Genomic DNA, 15,722 nt, shown 5'->3' with positions numbered 1-15,722 from the left:
CTGCAGGGCAGGGAGTAGACATGCTAGAGGTAACTCCGGAGGCCAATGGAGGAAGTCGAAGAGAGGCAGATACGGGAATATGAGAAAGAAACAAACAAAAGACTACTTTCTAATGGGCAGAGCTGCCCCAAAATGAAACAGGCCGTATGAGAAGTAACAAGCTCCTGTCTCTGGAAGTGTGAGCCGTCGCCAGATGTCCACCTGCAGCGCGCAGCAGCCTGAGGGAAGACTTCCTGCCCCGGGAGCGTCTACCAGGCAATTTCTAGCGCCCTACTCGGCTCTGAGATGCTCTGGTTCTATGATATGGTGAGAGAGTAGCAGAGCCCTGGCGACCAATGCGCAAGAGCCCCTCGGTCAGGGGTTCACAGGCTGAGGGGCCCGCATGGACTTTCTTCCCCGTGGCTTGTGTCTGGGTGGCCCAGGGCCTTCCAAAGCCCTCAACGGAGCTCTTGTGACAGACACATGAGGACTGAGCGCCTAGGGCAATTTGGGGTGGGAACACTCACCCTCGCAGGGGGTCGACGGCAATGGCCCGGGGTTCACTGAGGTCACGGCTGAAGAGAGTGCAGCGGCGTCCGCCATCAACTGTGGCCACTGAGATGGTCTTGTTGCCCGAGTCGGTCCAGTAGATGTGCTTGTGGACCCAGTCCACTGCCAGGCCCTCCGGAGAGTGCAGCTGCTTGCCAATGAGGACCTCCTGCTCTGCAGGGTCGCTGGCTTTGTCCATGTAGGCGCTAGGAGCAACCAGGGCTGGCGTGGGCAGGTGTGCCACCCCCGGGCCCATCTGGAGCTGCCCTTCCCCTCTCTCTTCCCTCTGGGCCACAGCAGTGCATTGGAGAGGAACTTGGCTAATTTCCATTCAACACATTCCCTGGGCCACCAGGGTAAGGATACAGGCTCAAGTCAGCCCCAGTCTCTGGCCTGGAGGAGCTCAGTTTAGTAGGGACAGAAATTTACAGCCAGATAACTACACCAATACACTGTGATTACGGAAAGTATCAGAGGCTATAGCAGCAGAGAAATGGAGACTACATCATCTTGGAGGGCTGGAGAAGGCCTTGTAGTTGAGCGCTGAAGGACCAGTTTGTCAGGAATACAAAGAACAGAAGGCAGAGGGAACCGCATGTGCAGACGCTGAGGCGTGTGTTCTGGAACAGTGAAGGATCCAGTGGGGGTGGAGTGGGGTAGGTGGGGTGTAAGACAGGAAGTAAGTGTAGGCAGGGGTCACACCCCGACGGGCTCTGCATGCCACGCTAAAGGCTCAGGATTTCACTGTGGAGGGGTAACTGAACAGGTTGGAGGACGTGGCCAGATGGGCATGTTAGATCACTGTGGCACCTGCGGAATATGCGAGGGATCGGAGGAGGAGGGAATGAAGGCAGGGAGACCAGTTAGGAGGCCGTGATCGACGAAGAGGGTGTGCAGAAGGGCTGAGGCAGTAAGAATGGACAGAAGGGGCCACAATACAGCAGACACTCAGGAGGCAAAATTAGCAGGGCTTTCTCTCTCCCAAATGCTTTCTTTGCCAAGGTTTTCTTCTTCTCACATACCCTCTCTTGGGGCGATTAGCTCCACAGTGCCCACGGCCATCCACAGCTCTGACCCTCTGATCCTGACAACTGTCTAAGTTCCAGACTATAAAGCCAACTGGCCCCCGTCGGACGTCCCATGGACACCTTGAACTCAGCACATCCCAAACTGTTCGTCCCCCTTCCCCTCCTCTCAGCCACACAGACAGACTGCCTACCCCCCACCCGAAACTCCTCCCCTGCTCCCATCTCAGAGAACGGTACCGCCGTCCACAAAACCTCCCAAGCCGGAAACTGAAACTCCCAAAATGAACCTGGGAATTCATTTTGACTCCTCCTCCCACAGCTCCATACCCAGGGCATCATCAAATCCTGCCTCTTTCCATCACAACCATCGGACAGGCACTGCTCAAGCTGGTTCTGGGTGTGACTGCGAATGAGTGTGTCTGTGCGTGCTGGGCTGTGATAGGCATCGAGTTGTCAGTGAGCAGCACTCGCATTGCTTCCATCCATCCATCCATCCATCCACCATTCGTTCAACAGTCCGCCCAGTGCCTGGTCATCGGCAGTCCTGCCAAGTGGATCTCAGGACAAAGAAAGGGGGCCTGGGCATGCAGAGGCTCCTAGGAGAGAACCTCCTTGTGTGTGCGAGGAGCCTTCCCAAGAGCCAGAGTCCACTGACTGTGGTGTGAAGGGCTGGACTGCAGGTAGTGCCACCCAGGAGGACTTCCTTGACCGCCGGATTGGGTCAGAGGCCTCCTCTATACTTTTCCCTCATGATCATCACAATGGATTTCGCTATCCTCTGAGTGGGATCCTCCAGGCAGGACCAGGTCTGAGTTATCTTTGAGTCCCCAGCATCCAACATACATATATGTGAGCTGCTCTGAAAATCCCTACCAAAGCCCAGAGGCTTCTTCCTTTCCGCCCCGGCATAACATTTCCTGTGTCTCGCAACTACCCCATCAGGCCGCCAGAGGTCAGTCAAAGCCCCCATGTGTGGAGCTCAAAGCTGCTCGCCCATCCAAGCCCTCAGCCCCGGAAGGCCCGGCAGGTGGAGAAGTCCTGGCAGTTCCACAACCGCTGTGATCCCCCCCGTGCCTTCCTAAGCCCCATCTCTGTCCTGGGGAAATATAGAGGCAGAAGGGGCGCAGAGGCCACCCTTCCTCTCCTCCTTTGTTGGCCCCAGCCCCGCCCCCAAGGCCTGGTGGCAGGACCCAGGCCTCGACTCACCTGTAGATCTTGCGGTAGGAGAGGTCACACCAGTAGATGCGATTGGTGGCAACTTCGACGTCCAGCGCCACGACGTTCTTGAGCATGGGGATGAGACGCGAGTAGTCTCGCTTCACCAGGTCTATCCTCCGCACTTCGTGCCGGTTGGTGAAGATTAGGGACGGGCTTCTGCCAGCTGCCATGCAGGGGGTGTTGAGAGGGAAAGGGTCAGTGTAAGAGGCAGGGGATCTGGAGACCAAGGCTCTGCCACTGGTTTGCTGGGGGACTCCTCATTTCCTGTAAACAGTGGTGACGACTCCTACCTCACAGGTTAAAGAAGCAGGTGAAATGATGGATACAAGAAGCATAAGATGCAAAGCACCATGCGTAACAGAGGGATTTTTATTCTTTTTATCAGACACAAAGTCCTCCCAAGTCTTTGATGACTCCCCATTTCCTCTGGCCTGCACGGAAGGTCTTCTGCAGCATGATCCCAGCTCCCTGTCCAGCATCATCACTCACCCCCCTAACACCTTGATTCCGGCCACCAGACTACCTGTCATCACTTCACCACGGCACAGCTCTGCTGCCTCGGGGCCTTTGCTCAAGCTGTCCCTCTACCTAGAGTGCATTTCTCCCCGGCAGCTGCCACTTCCTCTGCTCGGGCCCCACTGCAGTGTTCAAGAAGGGGCAACATGAGCGTTAAATGATTTAGAAAGATGACTGAGGCTGCAGAATGGAGCCCGGACCTCAGGGCTAGGGGTGAGACTCGAGGGAGGAGATTCAAGGAAGTCGTGAGTCTTTAGTTTATACAGAGTGTATTGGCATGAGATGAATCTGCAGATGCTGGCAGGGACCAGATCACAAAGGACCCTATGATCCAGGGGAAGAGTTTGTACTTTATTCTGAGCCAATAGCAGGGGTGGGATGTGTATAATATGACACAGATTTTATATACATGCAAAGGGACAACACACAACCCTCCCATGTATACACAAACCCATTTTTAGATTTAGGATTCGATTTTAGGAAGATCTTCAGTGAGCTAGACATTCCTGGCTACTCCATGGGGAGGGTCACTGTCCCCCAGGCCTATGAGGGCCTAGCACTGCGCACAGGCCGCCACTCCTCCAGCCTGTTTTCAGATGGAATGGGCCGCTCTCAGGCACCTGCAATACTGAATGGCAACACCTGCACCTGGAGCTGCCTGTACCTTCTCCCCCTCTTGTTTTCCAGCTGACACTTCTGCAGGCCACCTGGTTCCTGTCACTGTCCATCTGTACCAGGGTAATGTGCTCCCTGGGGACAGGGTAGGGCTAGCACAGAGCCAGGTGGGGCCTGAGGCTGGGCGTGTGACCTGTGTGTAGTGATGGAGATTATTTCAAAGCAGGGTTGGGGTGACAGGGAAGCTGTGGGACAAACAGATACCATGGAAAAATAGAGGTCTAAGCTCAAGGAGAAAGGAGGAAAGCTGGATTCAAGGCCCAGCTCTGCCACTGACAAACCGATTTTCCTCACCTCAAAATGAGAGCAAAGACACTTTATCTTCCTGAGGGCACGAGCTGGGTTACAAGGTACCTTGAGGTGATTTTTACTGAGAGCTGTGACTGTGACAGGAACCCTGTGTGTCTATGATTTGAGTTTTTGTGTAACTGCACTTTAGATATTCACACGTAGGGCTTTGTGTATACATGGGCCGTTGTATGTTGTCTCCACTGCATGTATGTAATCCCTGTTCCGTGTCACACCTGTCCCATGTGGGGGTAAGAACAGGTTGCATGTTACACGTGATGTGCTAATGTATGTGCTGTACATTGTGCAGTTTGGGTGGTATATGTTTGGGGTTTACGGGCTACATGTCAATTATTGTAACTGCTGTGTTGTTATAACCTATAGAACGGGTATTCGTGCATCTGAATTCCAGGTTCATATATCCAACAGCCTACACAATACTTTGCTTAGATGTCTGAACAGTTTTGTTAAATTTAACATGTCCAAATCAATCCAATATTCTCCCAAACCTGCTTTTCTCACCATCTTTCCCAACTCCATAAATAGCAATCCTATTTTTCCAGTTAGTTCGTCAAAAACCTTGGGGTCATCTTTGACTCCTTCTTCTTCTTTCACATCCTACATTTAATTCATAAGCAAATCCTGTTGCTTCAAAATAAATCCTGACCTTCAAAATATATTCATACTTTCATACTGTCCACTTCTCATTATTCCCACGCAAGGCCCTGATCCAAGCACCTCTCTCCTGGCTGACTGCAAGGACCTCTGCAGCAGTTCCCCTGCTTCCTCTCCTGACCCCCGCAGTCTATTCCCAACACAGCCGCCAGAGGAAGTCGGTTAAAATGTAAGGCACACCCTGTCCCTCTACTCTGAACCCACAAAGGCTTCCTTCCCCCTGACTGACAGTGAAACCAAGAGTCAGCCCTTAGAATGGTCTCGAAGGCCTTTGTGATCTGCCCCCAAGTCACCTCTTGGACTTCATCTCCTCCCATGCTCCTTGCCCTGGCTGCCCTGGTTTCCTCGTTCTTATCTGACAACAGCAGGCATGCTGCTGCCTTCGGTTCCTGCAGGTAATGCATGGCTCACTCCTTCATCTCCTTCAGTCTTTATTCAAATGTCACCTTCTCAGTGAGGGCTTTCCTGACCACTCTATCGAAAACTATAACTTCTCTACTTTATATTTCCTCTGAACCCTCATCACCATCTGCCATGCACTGTATTTATTTTTCTGATTTCTTGTCTGTCTCACCAACTAGAGGGTAAGTCCCATGAGGATAGACAGGGATTCATGTCTGTTTTGCTTACTGCTGAATCCCTAGTGCCTACAACAGGTGTTCAGTGTAAAGAACTGAATAAAACAAGTGAATTCCGTTGGCTGACCTGACGATCGACGTTAGGTCTGCACATGGCCTGCTCTTTGTGTGGGCTGCCCGTGCCGTGCGTAGCCAGCACGGTCCAGCCTGTGTCTGGCACTGTGTGTCGTGCGAGTGCAGACTCTGTGGGCTGTACCGGGTGGCGCTGTGCAGCGTCTGCGTGCATGCCGAATATTTACACTCTGAGCACCATGTGTGCAACCTGCCATCTGTGTGTGTATGCGCAGGTGTGCACACCTGCTCCTCACGTATGTGAAGCACGCTGCTTCCTGGACTCCCTCAGAACTGCTCCCCTGCCCCCCACCTTGTGGTGTCCATACCGACGGCCTTGCAGTTCTTGGTCAGGGTGTCCATCTCGTAGCCAGGGTGGCACTCGCACTTAAAGTAGCCCTTGTAATTGACACAGATCTGGCTGCAGGCATCTGGGTCCTCACACTCGTCAATGTCTGTGGGGAGGAGCAGAGGTCAGAACTGGCAGGAGGGGCCGCCTCCTTGAGGGGCTCGGGGAGGGTCTCACCACCACAGGTCTTCTGGTCCAGGAGCCGGTAGCCTGATGGGCACGTGCACTCAAAGCCGATCTTGAGGTCAGTGCAGATGTGGGAACAGCCGCCATTGTTGTGCAGACACTCGTTCAGCCCTGGGGAGGGACGTGGGCTCCTGAGGGTCCAGGAGCTCAGATTGGGGTGGGGGCGGGACAGGGATGGGCCTAGAGCCGAAGCAGAGACTGAGGGCAGCGAGCTTCCCCCAGTGCCTCACTGAGCCTCAGCCTCATTAGCCAGGTGACGGGGCAAGAGGAGGCTCAGAGAGGGCCAGGTCACATAGACAGGAGAGAGTGGAACCAGAACTCGGGTCCTTTGCCTCCCAGGCCAGGGCTCTGTCCACCACCAGGCTGAAGGCAGCCAGGCTGCCTAAGGTCTTTCCTTTCACAAACACGTTTCTTATGGCTCCTCCTTCCTTGTGACCTCGGAGTTGAAGGTGCCTGCAGGTACCACGTCCAACCCTCAGGTACCCCAAGAATCCCTTCCGAAATGCCCTTGCTCAAACACCTCCAGCCTCGGGAAGACTGAGGCAGCTGGCTCTGTGTGGGGTTGGCCAGAGTCCAATGGCTCCCTCAGAATCTCCTTAAAGCGCCGATTCCTGGTCCCCCACCATTCAAGTACCTTTCTCTGGACGCACTCCATCTGTCTGTGTCCTTCTCCGCCAGGGCCCAGAGCTAGTCTGCCACCCAGAGGAGTCTGAACAACAAGGGCTGCCCGCTGCTGAGCTTGGGGTTATCTAAGACTGCCAGGCCTCTTTCTCCACGGAGCTGTTGCTAAGTCAGTTCTCTCCCACCGTGAACTATGGTGGATTTTTTTCACCTCCTCTCATTTCAGCACCTGTCCCTATTCCTACACTTAGTCACAGGCCCGGTCCCAATAATACCAACTGCAGCAAGGGATGAAGGGATGCCAGGAGGTCATCTGGTTCCCCCGTCCTCCACTCCCTTACCACCTCGTGGCAGGGTCCTAGCGGAGATCAGGGAGGCCAGGACCAAGGCTCACCAAGTTCTCACAGCATCTTCTGGGCTTTAGAACCATGGAGGGTTAATTCTGCCAGCCAGGGAAGGTGCCGTGCCACCCTCTGCCCATCAGGCCCACGTCCCACCACTCCAGCCAAGCCAGGCAGAGCTGTGCCAGGCCAGCCAGGGCCATGCACACTGCTGGTCTGAGCTGCCCACCCCAGGCCATGCACAGCTGTGGTGCCCCACCTCCAGCCTGAGCCATGCTTAGGGAATGCTCCTCTTTACCCCTGGGCCGCCTCCTGTTTCTCTGGGATGTTGGCAGAACTGAAAGAAGAAGACCATAGCAACCCCATGACTCGGGGGCCGGGGGGTGAACCAGCCAGGCCCAGCCCTGGGAAGCCCCAGCCCCTCGGGGTGGGCTGAGCTGTGGTAGCTTTGCGGTGGTCTCTGTAGGGCACGACCTCCAGTACTCTTTCTGTCACTCCAGGCCCTCCGTGACCTCTCCCACACCACACTGTTCCCTCCCGTCCATTCATCTGTTCACACGCTCACTCACTTCCAACCCCTCCTTCTGTAGGAGCAGCAGCTCAGCCACTGTATTTACCGAGAGCACTGGGTGGAGGGGCATGTGTAGGATGGCTCTGAAAGGGGAAAGGGAGGAGCCCCACGGGACTCAGGCTTCGATGAAAGACCAAGGAACTGAGTGCTCCAGGGCTGAGGTGAGCCGGGGTCAGAGAATGGGTAGCGGGTCCCAAGCTGTCTATCTCCGTCAACCCTTCCCTGGAAGGTCAGCACTGAGGCAGAGGCTGAGGGGAGTCTCTGGGCCTTCCCAATTCTACCTACCCTGGAGGTGATTCTGCTGGGGGCCCTGCAGGGTGGGGAGAGGGGAAGGTGGCCCAGAGAGGCCTGAGGAGCATTTGAGGTCCCCTGTTGAAGGAAAGGGCAGTGCCCTTCTCCCAGCACGCACGCCCACCTGCATGCACACACGCATGCACACACACACCAGCTTACGTGCACAGGCAGGCACATTCACACAGACGTGGGAGCCGCACAGAGATACGTGATGCAATTCCCTTGCCTTCCTCAGAGAAGGAGCCATGGGTACAGACACTGGCCTCTCACCAGCACAGAGACACAAACACATGCGTACATACGTCTCTTTGGTGTGTCATGCAAGAGACAAGAGAGAAGAAAGTTTAGCAGGTTAGTAGTCTGTGGGTGGGGGGCGGGGGGTGGTGGCTAGGCTCAGCTGTTCCTGCTTCCTTATCCTCTTTTCCACAACTTCCTTCTTCTGGGACTTTCCATGGCAGGGCCTGGGGGGAGTCTGTCACCTGCAAGCTCAGGTGGAGGCCGAGTGACCTTCACCCAGCTACTCTTCCTTCCAAAATCAACTTCTTAATCTTCGATAGGGGCAGAAACGTGCTATTCCAGGGAGCTCCACGGGGTGAAGCTCCTCTGAGGGCCCAGGAGGGGAGGTACTGGGTGGAAATGGGTCTGCCAGGAGGGTAGGGGAGGGAGGGTCTGACCTAGGCTCTGTCCCCCAAGGAATTCTCTGTCCCCTGACCTCAGAAATGAACCTTCCTGGAGCCCACGCTGTTTCCTGCATGCTCTCTAGGATATCCGCCCACCTACAGCCCAGACTCTCCTGTTCTTTTTAGCCTAGAACCTACCCCTACAGCTCTGGCCACCAGGACAGCCGCCTCTTTCCACTCCTAACTCATGTCCAGCCTGTGAGTCTGGTCTCCCAGAAAGCTTCTCAGGGCTCAGGATGGTGCCACCCTCTGCTGCTGGGTCTGCCCTAGGCTCATCTGGGCCTGACCTGAGCCCAGTGGCCTTCAGATGTGCCTCGTCTGCCCACCCGCCTGCTGTTCTCCACCTCCTCCTCTGCAGGGTCTCCTGCAGGGGGCTAGAAGGTCTTGGAGGCCAGCGCCCTGGCTAGGTCGGCAGGGCAAAAATAATGAGGAAGAGAGAAAGTTCCAGAGTGAGCACACGCTCAGAGGTCTGAATCTGGAAGAAGTGAGGAGAGGCTGCATTTGTGAGAGGAAGCATAATTTCTGAGCATCTGGAAAGGAAAGGCCCTTCGATTTGCGGAGTAGCAGAACAAGAGGCCCCAAAGGCAAAGAGCCCCGTCTGAGACCACGGGAGAGCACACGAGTCCAGAGAGAGGGTCAGATCAGAATGTGTGCAGAGGGGCAGGTGAGGGCTGAGGGCCGAGGGCCAGGAGGGGGCGTGGCCGGGAGGGTTAGTCCACCAGTCGGACGGAGACAGGTACTGTACCACACTCTTTCAGAGGCTCATCTGACCAGTCCCGGCAGTCCCTCTGAGCATCACACACTTTCCCGCCGTCCACGCACTCGCCACTCTTACACTGAAATCTGCGGGGACCCTCACATGTTGACTCTGTCGGGCCGGACAAGAGAGTGGACAGCACCTGTGAGACCTTGGGCAGGGAGGGCTGGGGTGGGCTGGGCCCATGGGAGGTGAGAAGAGCTCCAGCCCCAGCCCCTGCTGGTCTCCAGAAAGTGACCCAGGACAGACAGCTGTATACAGGGCCAGTGGGAGCTCTGCTCACAGAAGGACAGGACCCCAGGGATACTCGGGATACCCAAGCATCATCTAGGTGGGCAGGGCATGGGGGTCTGTGTCTGATCTGTCAGTATTAGGGAACTTGGAGGGAAAAGCAGCGGCTCTACAGAGACCCTGCGGATGCACCGACCATCTCCTGAGAGGGACCTATGCTCCAAGTGCCCTAGACAGAGGAGGCCACGTCACTGCCCAATCACTGACCCATTTCTCCAGACGACCAGTGGGTCAGGGTCCCTGCTGCTGCTGCAGGGTGAAGACCGCAGAGCCATCTGAGAATTAAGTGGGCTCCCTGGGAAGCGGGACTCAGCCTCTGCTCAGTCTGGAAACCAGTGAGGGAGGCTGCTTGGAGGCGTAGATGTGGACAAATGGTGGGGGCTGGACTTCCTGCAGTGCCTTCATGTCCCCTCCCCCTAGGCCCCTTTCAGCTTTTGCAAAGTCCTTAAAAATCCAGGTCTAGTGCCACTAGGACCCCAGGAAGGGGATCTGGGTGGTTTAGGGGCAAGTAATGCTCTGAGGGAAGATGCATCTTAGGGACCAAGGGGTGATGTCTCCCTCGCGCTCTCTACGGAGCCAGGGGGAGGAGCTCAGGCATTCGCCTCAGAGGATGCTGCCCCTTTGCCGCTGACCACACGCACCCTGCAGGCAGCCAGCTTCATCACTCCTGTCTGGACAGTCCTGTTCCTGGTTGCAGCGCTTGATGGCAGGGACACAAGTCCCATCCCCACACTGGAACTCGTCTCCACGGCAGGTGCCCAGCGCTGCCAGGAGAGGGGAAGGGGAGAGAGTCAGGGCCGCTGTGGTGCTGGGACAGCTCTCCTCCCCCAACCTCCACCCTCACCCCCACTCCATATCCACCCCTGGCAAAACCAGAACCGGTCGCTGAGCTTGGAAGTCTTCGGAGGACAACTGGCCAAGGCACAAAATGGGGAGACTGAAGCTCAGAGAGGGGGAAGGCCTCACCCAGGGTCACACAGCACTCTGGCTGGCAAAGGCAGGACTACAACTCAGGTCTCCTGTTTCCCACTCCGTCTCTCCCCAGGGCCACCCCTCCAAACAGACACGTGGTCTTCGTTGGAGTCTCCGTGCTCATTACTTAACAACCTAATCCCTTCAGCAAACCCCTCCTGAGTGCCCAGTGTGTGTGTGCGGTGCCGTGCAGGGGTGGGGAACACAGAGATTACTAAGAGCCTCCCCATCCTCTAGGAGCTCAAGGGTGCACAGTGGGGCTGAGGGGCGAGCAACGAAGGGATCACAGTGTGGATGTGCTGTAAGAGAGGGCGCCAGGGACCTGCAGCGGCTCAGGGGAGAGACGCAGCCCAGCTGGATCCATCAGAGGAATCTGGGAGAGGCCTTGAAGGATGAGCAGGCCCAGCAGGTGGAGGGGGGGGGCTTCCTGAGTGTACCAAGGTGTCTGGCATTGGAACCACTGGGTGACTGCTTGGGGCAGGGAAGGGCAGGGATGGGAGGTTCGGGGGAGGGGGGGAGCATTACTGAAGGTCACAGGTACCAGTGAAGACCCTGAGCTCCGCAGCTTAGCAGCCACGTGACCTCACACAAGTCACTTCACTTTTCCCAAGTCCTGTTGCCACCGTTAAAACATTAGGATCAGAGAAGGGCGAGGAGACGCGGCCCCTCCGCGGACAGTCGCGCACCCGCGGCTCTGGGCGATACGGAGGGGAGGTGGCTTACGGCAGTCGGCCTCGTCCGACTTGTCCTTGCAGTCGCGGTCGCCATCGCAGCGCCAGCCCAGGTGCACGCACTCGCCGCTGCGGCAGGCGAACTGGGCGGCAGCGGCGCAGACGGCGGGCGCGGACGTGGCCCTGGGGCCCGCGCGGCCGCAGAGGTCGGCCGCCTCGTCCGAGCGGTCCTCGCAGTCGAACTGGCGGTCACAGACCCAGCGCTCGGGGATGCAGGCGCCGCCATCGCCGCCGCAGCGGAATTCGCGGGGCCCGCAGGCCGGGTCGGCGCAGCCACGCTCGTCGCTGCCGTCGCCACAGTCGTCGTCGCCGTCGCACACGAACACGGCGGCCAGGCAAGAGCGGTTGCTGCACTGGAACTCGTGCGGGGCGCACACTGCGCGGGACAGAGAGCCGGTCGGCCCGCCAGACCCCATCCCCGGCGCCCCGGCCCGCTGGTCCCGCTACAGGGCCCCTGACCCTCACCCACGGGCCAGAATGAGGCCGGCTGGGCGGCCGAACAGGGGACAGCAAAGGGGGCCTCCAATCCGGGTCACCCAATGCTGGGCGACCTGGGGCAGCACACTTGCCCCCCTGAACCTCTCCAGCCTCATTGGGAGTAAGAATTCCTGTGCTGCTCCCAGCAGGATGGTGGGACTAGGAGAGTCTCTAAAGCTGCAGAACACGCCCTGTCTTGAAGGGCTTTGTGATGTTCTCAGGAAATGATATGTGTAACATGATACTGAACCTTCCAGGGAACAAGGTCTGGACCTGCTTCTTTACAACACAGCTCAGGTCCCTCCCCCCTCCCAAGTTTGCCCAGAACTATCCTAAGTCCCTGGGCTTAGCATCCAAGGCCACAGGCATGGAGCTACTGCTCTGCCCCATCACCTCACTCCGGCACATGCTCCGGCTTCATGTCACACACTGGACCATTTGTACACTTTCCCACCTCCCGGCCTTTGCCCAAGCTGTTCCATCTGCTGGGCGCCCATCTCTTGCCCACCACTGTCTCTGTATATCGCAATGATGAGTTCGCATCCTTCAAGGGCCCAAATTCTACCTCTTTCATAACACACTTCATGCTCCCCTGCTTGGCAAGTTTCCACCCACCTCCACTCTCCTTTCTGGTGCCCTTCACAGCCTGCTCACAGATGTCTGGGTGTTGTGTCCTTCTCTGTCTGCGCCATGACCACAAACTGCGTGGGGGTGGGCTCTGAGACTGATCCACTTTTGTTCTGAAGGCCCAGCACAGAGGAGCTCGCTGCAGTGAGTGGGTGTGGTGTGGATGGCGGCTGGAACGGCCCAGGCGTGAGGAGTAATTTAGGGATGTGCAGTAGTTAAGGGCACAGGTCACTGGCCCTGCCTGGGGCCCTGGGCTTCCCCTCTCTGGTGGGCTGCTCTGAGCTCAGAGGCTGGGAGAGCCCTAGTGACCATCAGCCCAACTACCAGTTTACAGATGGGGAAACTGAGGCCCAGAGAGAGGAGCAATTTGCCCAGGGCCACACAGTCAGTCCATGGTGATGAGGGAACCAGAACTCAGGTTTGGGGCTCTTCCTTCCTACTCTGACTCATCTCAGCTTTCTGGTTTTCCCCCCATCCTGAAGTGTAGGCTGTTTCTAGAGCAGCGACCTGGCCTCCTTTCCTCCTTCATTCCTTACACAGAGGCCAAGAACAGGCCTGGGGGCCCAGGCAGGGTGTGGATGCAGGAGCTGTGGCCACAGGTAACTCGGTGGCGGCAGCACCAGATCTCTCCACGTGGGGGCGCCAAGAGTCTGTGTTTTTATTTTCCGGTGAGGAAAAAGTCCTTTCTCATCGTTAGGGAACATAAGAGAACGATGTCTTCAGTTTCACCATGTAGAGCAGCTCGTGTCATGTGTTGCTGACAGCGCTACCAAGTTTCTGACAGATGCATTTTTTTTTTTTTCCCTTTCTGGGCTTTTGGGATGTTAGGGCATTGGTGGGAAAAGCACACCCTACCCTGTGATGTCCACACCTCAAGATTAAGCTGATGCCTAGATTAGCTCCCCTCCTTCCTGTCCAGACAGGGAGGGAGGACTCATCACGATCAGAGTTCTGAGAAGAAATGCTATCTTTATCCTGAGTTCGCCCCAAGGTTTCGAAGCTGACAGCACCTTGACTATCTATATCCTCAGGCCTGTGCCCAGGGACCCCCCATGCCCAGCATTCACGAATGGAAGAAGCTCTGAGGGATGAGAGAAGGGAGAATTCTTTCTGTTTCCCCCCGGTGGTTGGGAGCTGAAGCAGAGAAGCCCCACAGGCCCTTCGAACACCACTATCTCCTATAATTAACAGGAAACAGTCCTGCCACAACATGCCCTTGTTAGAGCTACTCCTACCCCCTGCAGTAGTGGCTGATGGCCTTGATGACTGAGGAAACATTTGATTTTCAGGGGGTAGGGGAGGGAAGAGGATTCTCACTGGCCCCACAAAATTATCACAGCTGAAGAAATGAGTCAATGCCATCAATGGGGCTTTGAAACTGCTGGCCCCAGCCAGGATCTGCCCCCATAACCAGATGCTTCTGGCTTCAGACATATCCAAACTCCAGACTTAGAATCCTAAAGTGCTATGACTCAGAAGCCCCCAGAGGAGATGGCATTCCCCTGGGCCAGGAAGGATGGATAGGATGAAATATAGAAGCCGATGAAGGAGGGGGTGGGAGACAGTGGTGGGCAGGTGCTTGGCAAAAGCCCCCAGGGGTTCGCCCAGATCTCAGCCCAGCCTCACAGCCTAGTAACAATAGCCAGTCTGTCTACCCCGTTAATCATGAGCTCCCAGAGGGAGGACTGTATAGCAGTCACCTTACCGGCCCTTTCGGAGCCTGGCTCCGGGCTTGGCACACAGTAGGTGCCCATCAAATATGAAACATGCACGGTTGGGTTGCGTTCCCCACTGGCCCAGGCCCTGCTGGCCCAGGCCCTGGGAAGGAGATCATCCCTGTGTTTGAAGCTCAGTGATGTGGAACTGCCCCAGTGACCACTTCCATCTGTCCCTGCCGAGGCTGCTGGGAATGCCTTCCTGCCCTATGGCACCGGAGCTCAAATCTGAGATTTTAGCAACAGTCCCCCTCCCCACCCCTGACACTGCCAGTGCCCTGGCCCCGGGCCACCACCGTCTCTCACTACGGTCCCCACCCTGGTCTCCCTGTCCTTGCTCAGAGATCAGTACAGACGTGTGGAATGGATGAGCAGATGTCAGGCAGGCATGGTTTAAGAACGCATGGATTTTGCTGTCCAGACCTGAATTTGAATCTCAGTTCCATCACTCAGCCGTGGGCACTTTTCCTCGCTTGTCTGAGCCTCAGTTTCCTCACCCACAAATGGGGATGATAATGGCTGTTCGTGAGGTGTTCGTGAGGATGAAAAAGAATGTCTCTGCAAAGTGCCCGGCCATTACTAGTGTCCTGACCGTTACCTTTTCCTCTCCACCTGCCAAGCCCCCTGGAGAACCTGGCCCCTCCCCACAAGCGGCCACTGCTCCCCAAGGCTGCCTGACTGTGCTTGGCAAGCCCTGGGGACCTGAACCCGGACTCACAGGTGGCACAGCCGGCCTCGTCCACTCCACTCTCGCAGTCCTTCTCCCCATCACAGCGCCACGAAGCAGGCACACACTTGTGGCTGGTGGGTCCACAGCTCAGCTTCTCTGCGGGACACACCTGCTTGGCTGTGGAGACAGACGCACGTGCATGGCTTAGCCGCGGGGGACACAGGGCACGGTGCCAACCAGTCCTACTGCCTAGCTCCAGCCACCTGGCCCGAGGCCCTGGGAATACACCAGGGCCTTCCTGCCCCATGTCTCAGTTTCTTCGTCTGAGAAGAAGCCCCTGTCTTCCCCTAAGACTTCCTGAATCCTATAACTGACCCCACCACTGCCCTGCCTAACACCCTTTCATGGCCCCCTGGCCCCTGGCCCTCAAGGCCCTCCTTGATCCAGCCAACCCCTGCCTGCCTCACCGGCCCAACCTTCCACCCTTCCAAGCCTTCCCTTTAGGCTCCAGCAATGTGGAGCTGTCTTGCCCTGCATGAGTCTCTGCCATTTCCAGCTGTGTGCCCTTGGGCGAGATATGCCCCATGTGGGCCTCAGTTTGCCTTCCAGATCAGTGACTCCGTGATCTGAACCTGCAGATGTGAAGGGCTCACCAAGGCCCCAACAGCTCCCTCCAAGCCCCCTCCCCTGGTGATGGTGCTGAGCCCGCTGCTGAGAGCAACCGCCGAGTGGCAGGGCCCAGCGAGACCACATAGCTATAATTACTGCAGCTGCAATAATCAGAGGCTGACTCAATCAGGGGCTCGAAGCCCCAGGGTTGATT

At 56.7% G+C, this 15,722-nt stretch overlaps 1 protein-coding gene across 15 annotated transcripts in view; it reads right to left on the bottom strand.

Moving 5' to 3' along the window:
* Positions 1-15,722, bottom strand: part of LRP8 (LDL receptor related protein 8) — a 78,167-nt gene that overhangs the window by 18,559 nt on the left and 43,886 nt on the right. For 2 of the 15 annotated variants that reach the window (XM_059060104.2, XM_067007389.1), the window contains exons 4-12: positions 14,948-15,076; positions 11,403-11,786; positions 10,349-10,471; positions 9,405-9,527; positions 7,374-7,451; positions 6,144-6,263; positions 5,947-6,072; positions 2,763-2,937; positions 507-734 (exon numbers count right to left, since the gene is read on the bottom strand). In XM_059060104.2, the coding sequence (XP_058916087.1) occupies positions 507-734; positions 2,763-2,937; positions 5,947-6,072; positions 6,144-6,263; positions 7,374-7,451; positions 9,405-9,527; positions 10,349-10,471; positions 11,403-11,786; positions 14,948-15,076 (1,486 nt within the window). The remainder of the gene's footprint in view (positions 1-506; positions 735-2,762; positions 2,938-5,946; positions 6,073-6,143; positions 6,264-7,373; positions 7,452-9,404; positions 9,528-10,348; positions 10,472-11,402; positions 11,787-14,947; positions 15,077-15,722) is intronic. The other 13 variants (XM_059059974.2, XM_067007397.1, XM_059060002.2 and 10 more) reach the window with 9 other exon arrangements.

Source organism: Kogia breviceps, chromosome 1 (assembly GCF_026419965.1).
Source record: "Kogia breviceps isolate mKogBre1 chromosome 1, mKogBre1 haplotype 1, whole genome shotgun sequence".
In the NCBI taxonomy this organism is placed as follows: domain Eukaryota; kingdom Metazoa; phylum Chordata; class Mammalia; order Artiodactyla; family Physeteridae; genus Kogia; species Kogia breviceps.
This window is presented reverse-complemented; position numbering and strand designations above follow the sequence as displayed.